We start from the raw sequence: 10,939 nt of genomic DNA, 5'->3' as shown, positions 1-10,939 counted from the left end.
AAGGTATGGGGGCGGACGCGGCACCTGCGGCTCCGCCGGAGCCGCGGGGGTGGAACCACTTGGACCCTCGGCCGAGTCGCGCGACCGGCGAGGGGAGTCCGAAGAGCGATGTCGCCGCTTGGACTTCTTAGAGTGTTTGGACTTACCCGACGACTTGGAGCCCGACGATCGATGGTGGCGTCGGCTAGGGCTCCGCGAGCGATCCTTGGACCTCCTCCTGGACCGGGATCGCGCACGACGCGGAGCCGAGTGGCGAAGCTCGAGAAGCTTGCGGGACCGCTCCCGCCTAGCCTTCGAAGTCAGGGCCTGACAGTCGTTGCACGACTCCGCGTCGTGGTCGAGGCCTAAGCAGTAGAGGCACCGGCGGTGGTGATCGGTCACCGACATCAGTCGATGACAATCTTCGCAAGCCTTGAACCCAGGCATCCTACCGGCACCAGATGTCGACAGACAAGGATCAAAAATGATCAAAAAGATTTAGTCAAAAAAGACTAAAAGGGGTAGCTCTCCCGGATCTGCGCTTACTGGCGCGGAAAAAAGAAGAACTGACGTCAGCGCGCGAGGGCGGCGTCTAAGTACTCCGACGACGTCATCCCGGCGCACGACGCCGACGACGGACACGGAGCCGCAGACGACGCCTAGCGACGCGCAAGGGGTATTGCTGACGAAAAATCTTCCGGATCCAGTCTGACGCCTGGGGATATTCTAAGGTGAGGAATCTAACTAACGTGTTTCTTTCAGATTTGGCCATCTCTGGGCTAGAACATGTGAATTCCCAGGGGCTTCATACTTGCTTTGACGTTGGTATGGATATGTAGAAAAATATTTTACACTTTTGTTAATATAAAAAAGTGATAATGACTCAAAGGCAGCAATTTCCTGTTTTTGATGGACTGAGTACGTCGAAGAAATGTTGGATGCTTGGGGAGGAGAGGGGATAAGAAATGCCTCTCCGAGACCCTTCAACACAACCAAAGAGAGTTCTTTACTCGTTAACATCACATCCAATGCACTGGTGACCGTTTTGTCGTTCTTGTAACTATGTCTCAATGAAGAAGCAAGCGGACACAAATACAATTTATATGTATTGTTTTTTTAAAAGAGAAAAATGGCAACAATTCAAATACAAAAAGTAATAACTTGAGACACAAATGTACAAAATAAATAGTTACAGTCAGCCTGCTGCCTTTTCAGGGTTGGAAATATAACCCATCCTCCATTAACACAGAAGCGTGGTTGGCACAGGGTGTGGGGGTAGGGGTCTGAATACACATAAATAGAAACATCTGCCAAATAAACCTAAATAGACTTTCAAATAAAAGGGAGCAATAGAATGTGCTTTTTAAAAATAAAAAAAAATAAAAAAGGGAACCAAGTGCGGCCATAAGTGACGGTCTCTGATGAAATAAAGATATCCCTTTGTACTGAAGCACCACGTTTATGATCAAACACAATATCAGAAAGGACACGTTTCCGCCATCTTTGGGAACTCCAGGTGCATTGTGGGTAGTCCAAGACATCGTTTGATCTGGAACTCTGGGTGGCGTCAGCTCCAGTCACAAGATGGCCTTCACAATGTTACGTCTGCTGCCACCGTTTCAAGCAGGTATTTAAAAGGACACTGACCCACATTTCTTTCTTCGGCTGTAGCGTACCCTCTCTACCTCACGGAATGCAGATTTTTTTTAATACAGAAAGGAGGATCTAAGGAGGTGCCTAGACTTTTAAAGCAACAGCAGCCATCTTGGACGAAATGGGCCTTCTTGTGCAAAGAACTGACTGGACAGAGAATGCTCCAGCCTTCAGGAGTCTCTCCCACTCACCAACCCAGTCTCTAAGATAGGATATAGTGTACCGGGTGGGCTAGGGGTGAATCTGGGAGCTGACACAGCCTTTCTGCCCCTTCTGTGTATGCAGATATTCAGACTTTTACCAACAAGGAGGCGAGGTATTCCATGACCAGAATGTCTCCTCCACCAGGTCAAAAAAGCCAAAGAGAAGCAAGCGCTTGGGCACGGAGGGGGACGCTCCAGCCAAAATACACAAAGCTTTGTTTGCAGTTACCCTTTAAAGGGACAAATTCCACACACACCTTACAGTTCTTGAGCAAAGAACATCCAGATTATCCACAAGACAGCAGTGAGCATCCCAGTACACCACCAGGATGAAAAGGGCCATTCAAAGGCTCCCAACACCGCGGCCCAATAAAGCCATAGTCTTTCCGCAGAGGCACACTTCTCTTGGCGCAATTTGAGATCCTACTAGAAATGTGAAGGAAACAGTGAAGAAAATACAAAACCATCAACGAGTTTCAAGGCAGTTGTGTTGCTCAAGCCCCTTCCTCAGTCCTGACTTGGCATCCTGGCATTGAAGCAAGGAAGTCAACAACCCTGATGATACAGTTCCTATGTTGGAGGTTGGCAGTGAGGTATGCTGGGCCTCGCCGAGGCAGGTTGGCAGATGAGGATACAGTAATGCCCAGGATTTGGGTCTGCAGAGGATCCCAACAGCTCGCCCCATACAGAAGCTGGCAGCTCCCTGGAGCTTTCTTTAACCCGTCACAGATGCCAGTGTGCTTCCGGCCTCCATCAACCTATGAAAATCATGCACCTGTGGGACGTGCTACCAGCTCTGAAGTCTTAACCACACTAACGCCGCAGAGTAGATTACATTGATTAGTGCTTTGAAATACATGTCCATAGCAACAAAAAACAAAAACGCCAACAGAAAGCTTTTATCCTTCAAAAGAAATGCCACAAAACCAACAAACAGTTCACTAAAAACACAATATTGATGAATGTGTGTTTGCGCATTTGTACGTGTGCTTGTGGGGGAACCGTCATCTGTCCCTTCCCCCCAGGGTGCAATAAATTCTTCATTAAATGATCCAACATGCAGGACAAAAATGTTCCCTTCCTGGCTTGGCCACCTAATGGGCTCACAGTCCCTCTAGGACCTTTCCACTTGCTAGGCTTTCTTCCGGGAGTGCGTTTGCAGATGCCTGGCAAGTAACACTGTGGTTCAGTTTGCACACTTTCTCGGTCTCATTTCTTCAACTGGGACTTGCAGTGGTGTCAGCTGAGGTAGCACTTTTCGCAGATGTTGATCGGCTGAGAATCGTATGCAAGGGCCAGTAGAGGCACTTCTCTAGCCAGCCAGCTGGTCGCCCAAGTTTAGAGAGAAGTTTTCGAGCATCACAGTAATGTCAGACATAGACTTTTAGGTACAGACGGATGCAGATCAAGAGACTATTCAATTGGTGTGGTCTTGTCCACGTAGGTTGGAATTGTAATGTAACCGTGCAATCAACAATGAACCACTTCCGCTATGTGTTCTTCCAGTACCCACTTGCCTTTCTTACGCACCTCTCTCGCCAACTCCACTCTGTCAAGAACGCACAGCGACAGCGCTTGATCGATTCAACATGAGGAGCCTTAATGTCTCACAGAAAGCATTACGTGGAGTAGCACTTTTTCTTGGGATCGTAGGGCCTGGCGAGAGGAATCTGCCGTGCTGCCTGCAGGACGCGGTAACGTTCCCTCAGGTTCCGCCGCCGGACATGCTCGTTGGTGATCTCTTGCACATACTTGGAAGGAAACCAACCCTTCAGGCCATCCGACAACCTGATACCCTCATACCATCCTAGAAGAAAGAAGGAAAACAACAGGAGAGGTCATTAAGTAGAAGTTTTTTTATTAATTCTTGGTGATAGAACAGCACTTTAATGTGTTTTATTTTTTTCAAACTAGGCATTTATTATAATTCGTGTTCCCGGTTTTATGGTATTTCTATTTTTATATTTCTGTCTGTATTTATCCATATTTATTTTTTGTCAACTTTATCTGTATTTATCCATATTTATTATGGGTTTTGTGAAAAAAATTAAGCTGCAACTGGTATATTTCCACATTTATTTAACCAATATATATGTAGTCATGCTTGGATGCCTGCCAGGTTTCAGTGATATGAACACCCGCAGAAGATAAAACAAGGCACTTATGTGAAAATATGTACATTTCAGTATCAGCCTTGTGCATATCTACTGCTGTTTAAGTCTCTTTACTAAAATTCCTTTCTTTTTTACCCCCTTACCTAGCAAATCACACAGTTATTGACCTGGAAGTCATGGCAAAGTGTATTTAGAATCACTCAAAAAGCACCCAATTCCCATTATTATCCATATTTAAAAATAAACAGACAAGAAAAAAATGGTTTTCAGTCTGTATTTATCTGTAAAAACCAGTAAAAACGAAAAACAGGGAGCTTTAATTATAATGCGGACCTAACTTACCTAGAAAATGTTATTGCACCAGCATCAACTCCAATACGCTGTGCTCTTGATAGAGTGTTACGATTAGATGAACCGGGGTGGGGAGGTCATGACCATTTAGTTAAGACAGTGATGAGTAAGGGGGGGGTCGAGTGTATGACTGTGTTGTTCTTCTTGGCTGCCAAGACTGGAAGGGTAACCCCAGCTTTTCGAGCAGTAGCAGCACCCTCCCCCCCCCCCCCCTTCTCTCAGCGCCTTGAGACCCTCACGGGTGAGTAGCGCGCTCTATAAATGTATTGATTGATTGAGTCCCCACAGAGTGCACTGGTGTTCTTGTTTCCAGTAAGGCTCACCCTCTCCTGTCCTCTTTCACTTTTCATGCTATAGCTCCTTATAGAGGGAGAGTTTGCTCTCTATACTGCAGACTCAGCCATATGTGGGTGTGTGAAAGTCTTAAGTTTAAAAAAAGAGATTAGTTCAGCTTCACACAAAAGCTCAGATTCCCGTCCTTCAGAAGCAAAAAGCCACGCACTTTATCGTAAATTAGACCTGTGGACACTGGGGATGGTCGTCGAAGCCATGAACGGCTGAGTTGACAACACTTGGAGGTGTATGTGGCCTTTATTTCTGGTTCCTTAAGTTTGGTCCTGGTTCCCATTTTCTATAGCCACACATGAGAACCGAGAGTGCACTCAACTTTTGAAATAACTTGTGGGGAACAGAGAGATGACAGAAAACACAGTCAAGATGAGGACACGCATCCATTCAGGCCTCAAGCTTAGCTTCGCAATATGGAAGTCCTACCGAGAGGGACCACGTGTGTTTTACCAAAGTGCAAAGGCTCGTCCATCGATTGGCGTAAAGCGGCATGCCGCACCCGGCGTAAATGCGCCTCTCAGGCCTCTCCTCCAGTACTTCAGGCCAGCTGATGCCTGTGTTAGGTGAAAGCTAAACACCCTCTCCAGAGAGAAGCGCGTGGGACACTAGGGCAGCAGCTCGAACCACTGGGCCTCAAGTCTGGAAAGCGGCTGTTTCCACTCAAAGGCTCTACAGCCAGACAGCAGAGTACACGAGACTGTTGTGATCTCGGTAGCAGGAAACCTGCCCAGGGATTCACCCCTGTGCTCACACAATTTGGTAAACTGTTGTTCCTGTGGCTCAGTTTGAGCAAAGTGACCATGTGGCGCCATGTCACATGATGCAAGGCTCCATGATCTGAGCTTTTATTTAAAAAAAACTAAAGATATTTTGAGAGTTGTAAAATTGTAGCATTCCAGTGAGTAAATTAGACGACTCTCCCCAGGCTGCGGTTACTTGTGACGGACATAGAAGACTGGAAACTATTGGCACAAAGCCACACAAGTACCCTACACATACTTTGTAACTCCTGCACGTACAATTGCTGACACAACTAAAGGTCAGAGGGACATCCTAGTTCGACCATTACCTTCCCTAGTACAACCCCCCTCCCCTCCCATCTACCAGTCTGTCAAACAACCTGAGTCCGCTTACCTTCGGTGGTCTTCCGGAGGACGTTGATGATGTCGGTGGGCTCCAGGCTGAGCTCGTCCGCCTGCACGGCAGTGTAGGGGTCCACACACTGCACCTGAGGACAGTCTGCAAGAAGAGAAGCACATGAAACCCACCTGAAGCCCAGCACTGCAGCTTCCCATCACAGGTCGAGCATTGTTGCTCAAGGGAAGCAGCAAAGGGAAAGAGAGCCACCCTCCCCCCACCACCACTCAGGCACTGGAGAGCAGGACCACACAATGCACCTGAGGACAGTCTGCAAGAAGAGAAGCACATGAAACCCACCTGAAGCCCAGCACTGCAGCTTCCCATCACAGGTCGAGCATTGTTGCTCAAGGGAAGCAGCAAAGGGAAAGAGAGCCACCCTCCCCCCACCACCAATCAGGCACTGGAGAGCAGGACCACACACTGCACCTGAGGACAGTCTGCAAGAAGAGAAGCACATGAAACCCACCTGAAGCCAAGCACTGCAGCTTCCCATCACAGGTCGAGCATTGTTGCTCAAGGGAAGCAGCAAAGGGAAAGAGAGCCACCCTCCCCCCACCACCAATCAGGCACTGGAGAACAGGACTACACACTGCACCTGAGGACAGTCTGCAAGAAGAGAAGCACATGAAACCCACCGGAAGCCAAGCACTGCAGCTTCCCATCACAGGTCGAGCATTGTTGCTCAAGGGAAGCAGCAAAGGGAAAGAGAGCCACCCTCCCCCCACCACCAATCAGGCACTGGAGAGCAGGACCACACACTGCACCTGAGGACAGTCTGCAAGAAGAGAAGCACATGAAACCCACCTGAAGCCCAGCACTGCAGCTTCCCATCACAGGTCGAGCATTGTTGCTCAAGGGAAGCAGCAAAGGGAAAGAGCGCCACCCTCTCCCACCACCAATCAGGCACTGGAGAACAGGACCACACATGCAAATGCAATACAACGCAGCTCTTTAGAGGCTGGAGAGATCGCATCACCAAACTCTTCAATCAGAGTCCTCAACGCCCTTGCACACTCCATTAACAATGTGTCCAGTGTACCCCTCTTCTCTGCCTATGCCCACCATACCACTCCAATCTCACCCTTTCAACTGCCCTTGCCCCACCCCCAAGGTTTCTTGAGAAGCCCTTCAGTCTGCAGAGTTTGTATTACTAGTGCCTCATGTCATTCATTCATTCATGTGGCGCCTAGAGCTGGCCGGCATCTACGCGCAGTCAACACTTGCCCCAGTCTTCGTAGATGGTCTCGTCGCTGGACTCGGTCTGGTCCTTCTTGTTGGGGAAGGCGCCCATCCACCGGTGCATGTCTGACCTGCAGGGTCGGGAGAGAGAGGCAGGGATGAGCTCACATCAAACACAGGGCACGTGTTTATTCCCTTCTTTGACTCCTGTCGGTATCTCGTCCTGTCCAGGTTAAAGTGACAACAAACTGCCCCCAAAGTTTTACCTGGTACATCCAGTGGCAACTGATGCATGTTCAGCCGGAGTCCCTTTCACCTCAGGCCGCTTGAGGGTCTCTATTTTTCTTCCACTCGGAGGAGGGAAGAGCCTGTTGGAGGTGGACACACTCATGCAGCACGCCCTTCCAAGTCTGAGCAAAGCCTCTGCGGATGTCCCATCAGGGTAAGCTTTGTGTAAGTAACGTGTCACTCCTATGCCATCCGTTAGAAAGACTGACATGCTAACAGGAATTCACACGTCTGACCAGGAAGGACACACTACACAAGGCCAGCCTCCAGAGCTATAACGTAACATGTTCTCATTGTAGAATGTTGGGTAATTTGTACCTTGAACTCTCGTCATACAGTAGCCACGGCTGTATGACACAACCACGCTTTCTTTTCCCATGTGTTCCTTAACAATGCGGGTGGAACGACGAATGAGTCTGAACCACGCAATCCATTTACAATGCAAGGCGTGCGTTACAACAACTTGCTTTAGGGGGGCGCTGGACTTTGGAATAGTATAATTTACTAATCCAACTGCAGTCCCCGCAACAGTAGGGAAAGCGTTGGACTTTAAAGTCCAACGGCACTTTGCCTAATGCATGTCCAGTACTCCTCACCCAAAGCTCATCCTCCTGTTACTGGTATGGTACACACACCATATGCGGTTTGCTGCAATGATCCTTTCACTAAATTCCTTGATTATTTGTTCTATAGTTTTATAATGTGTTAAAATGTTCAGAGTCGGCTGAAAGAGAGCACTTTGACACAATAAGAGAACACTTGTGCATTAACGATATCCAGGTTAAACTGTGTGTAGAACACCATGTTTTTTATTTTATTTTAGAATATATTTATTGGGTTTTGAACTTTAACATAGCAAAGTATACATCTCATCAATTATCACAATTCACTTTCACAGATCTTACGTATCATTTCAGACTATTAACTCACAGTTATAATCTTTTAACGTGTGATCCTATGTTCATCATATATTTTTGCTGATGTTTCCATAACAGTTGTGTCAGGTTATTTGTGTGTAAACACCTTAACTTGGTGTTTTTATCGCAGCCAACAAAAGTCTGTCTGCCTGGTGCCATTTTGTAGAATTCTCTGTGCATTTTTCTAATGTTGTGTTTTCCCACTCTGGGGCTGGAGCAGTTGCAGCTATGGAGTGACTGTAGGAGGCCTCATCGGGTGTTGAAATATTCTATTTAGGGCGAAGCTTGCATCGTCTAGAAGCGTCATGACCCAGTAAGAGCCGTATAAGAGACGTACGGCTTGTAACACCGCACATCGCTCTCCAGGTCCCACCCCCTGCGCCAACACTTACTGAGTTGGAGCCTTGAACAGCCGGTCACAGGTCTTCCCCTGGTGGTTCTCCAGCAGCGTCAAGAAGAAGCCATTTTCCACTGCGGCACCATGAGCGGAATCCGTGCAACCCTGGACCTGTACCAGAGAACGGTGCGCATAATCTACCACCACGTGCCGCTCGGAGCTAGGAAAAGAAGGAACAAGAGAGAGTCAGTCACAAGTCACGTACCCCTTCACCCAGCAGACTCTTCAAATCTACCGCCTGCACTTCACAGGTTGAAAAGGTTCCTAGGAGAACTCGGGGATTCACTGGGGCAAATGTTCATGTAATGCCACCAGAGCTGGGTCAGAATCGGCCACACGCAAGGTGCCCTTTGCGGGCTGCCTTTTCACTATAGTTTACAGGGAGACAGAGGCTGCATTCAGTTAAAGGGGTCATCCAGGGAATGATGTCACAATACATCTAAAGCCCAAGGCGACATCAATCAAAGCAACATTCCAGAATGACTATTGTTGGCGACTGCGAGCAGTGCAAGACAGCAGAAAGAGAAGAGACCTGGGGCAGGTACACTACCTCATCCAACCTGACCCAGCCAGCCCGTCCTTACAGCGATGCAAGACTGTAATGCCTATGCAACCACACGGAATGCTGCACATCGGGATACATGTGTGCAAACTCCCGGCTGCTGCTGGTTATGTGGCACTGTGCAGACTCCGAAGTAACAACCTTTGCCCCTTGAGCGTCCACGTACCCTGATCAGTCATGCTGCCGAGATGTGTGCCCCACCCAGTGAGTGATCCGTCGGTGGTAATGGGCAAAGGGGGCCCAAGAAAGGCCTGTCGAGCAACAGGTTGTTCCACCATTGAAGAGAGGCAATGGTGAGACAACCTGGTGCTTATCAACACTAGAGCTTCCCCTGACCCTCTGCTTGTGGCCATAGCATCACAAGATACTGCTGGAGTGGGTGCATGTGGAAGCTGGTGTGCCGCAGTCGCTAGGAGGATGCCTTCATACCCAACAGCTTCCTTACATTTAGTGGACAAGTGAACTGAAAAAGAGGCAGCAGCTGCTGGAATGCCATCGCCCTCTGCTGATTGGGCAATGCTTTCCCAGGAACAGCGATTAACATTGTGCCCAAGAAGGACTGCAATTGTTGGGGATGGAGGTGGGGATCTTGCATTTATGGTGGACCTGTAAGGCAGGCTTGCAGCTGCTGGAGGGTGCGCCTGGCATTGTTGCCTCCTGCTGCTCTGGTCAGCCAGTCGTCGAGTTCTGGGAAAACATGGGGGCGAAGATAAGTGGCCACCACTGCCAGATACTTGGTAAAGCCCCTTGAAGGTGTAATGATTTCAAATGGGTAAAACTGTGATTTGGTAGTTGGGGCTAATGATAATGGGCGGAGTGGATGGGGATATGGGAGGAGGCGTAAAAAAAGTCCCTTGGCGGAGAAACGGGATGACGTACTGCAAGGTGCACCGACAGTATGTGTCAATTCAGTGGCCTCAGGTCTAAGATGGGCTGCAGGGAGCCATCCTTTGGGTTGAGAAGTACATCGAGTAGACACCTTTGCCTCACAGGTGTGGTGACAAGCCTTATTACGCCCTTTTGAATGAGTGTTTGAATCTCTTCTTCAATGAGAGTGAGACTGTCTGGTTATGATGTAGTGGCAAGGCGCTAAGTTGAGCAGGTGGATTTCTAAGCTGTAACCCAGCTCAGGTATTGCTAGCACCCGTTGGCCTGAGGTGATTGCCTGCCTGCGAGGATATAAATCTTTCAGTCTAACTCGGCAGGTGATGGGGAGGGGTGTCTGAGAGTCAGTGCTTTGGAGCGGTTACCCCCCATAAGCCTCCCTTTAGTATGCTCTGCCTGCCTTGGGCTTGTGAAAGACCTGCTGCTGGCACTGGTAGATTTTTACCTGGCATGGGATGAGGTCTTTGCCCGGCCCCTGGTTTATTGCCTGCAAACGGCACCCTTTGGAGAGGCAGAGTGCAGGGCGCCAGCGCACTTCGCGATTGTGGTGTGCTGATTTTTATTTTGAAGCACCCACTTGGGGCCCAAATAGCTGTTCCTTGTCAAAAGTGATTTTAAAGTGGCGGTGTTGGACATCCGGTTTGAACCCCGGGATACAAAGTTACGTGTGGCGGCGGAGGAGCATTCTAATGTTTACGGTGCTGGAGGAAGTACCTGCAGCATCGAGTGCGCAGCAGATGTTCAAGTTAGAAATAATAATCTCATCGACCAGCGCTTCCCACTCTTTCTGTAGATCTCAGGGATGTGCCGCACCAGAGCCTCCATCTCCTCCTAGTGAAATCTGAAGGCATTGGTGATATGCCAGTGGGCGTTTGCACCAACCCCCAACACGCATGTCAGGATCATCAAGGCACTTACTGTCC

The 10,939-nt window shown here is 48.8% G+C and overlaps 1 protein-coding gene across 6 annotated transcripts in view; it reads right to left on the bottom strand.

Annotated features, from left to right (window-relative positions):
- Positions 1-1,072: 1,072 nt before the first annotated feature.
- The window catches only part of ARHGEF15 (Rho guanine nucleotide exchange factor 15), a 344,297-nt gene continuing 334,430 nt past the window's right edge, over positions 1,073-10,939 (bottom strand). For 5 of the 6 annotated variants that reach the window (XM_085639083.1, XM_085639084.1, XM_085639085.1 and 2 more), the window contains 4 exons: positions 8,565-8,729; positions 7,013-7,098; positions 5,783-5,887; positions 1,073-3,642 (listed from right to left, as the gene is read on the bottom strand). In XM_085639083.1, coding sequence (XP_085495209.1) covers positions 3,455-3,642; positions 5,783-5,887; positions 7,013-7,098; positions 8,565-8,729 — 544 coding nt within the window. In that variant the 3' untranslated portion in view covers positions 1,073-3,454. Of the gene's footprint in view, positions 3,643-5,782; positions 5,888-5,907; positions 6,564-7,012; positions 7,099-8,564; positions 8,730-10,939 lie in introns of those variants that run through there. The other variant, XM_085639089.1, reaches the window with a different exon arrangement.

The sequence above is a fragment of the Triturus cristatus genome, chromosome 12 (genome assembly GCF_964204655.1).
Source record: "Triturus cristatus chromosome 12, aTriCri1.1, whole genome shotgun sequence".
Classification (NCBI taxonomy): Eukaryota; Metazoa; Chordata; class Amphibia; order Caudata; family Salamandridae; genus Triturus; species Triturus cristatus.
This window is presented reverse-complemented; position numbering and strand designations above follow the sequence as displayed.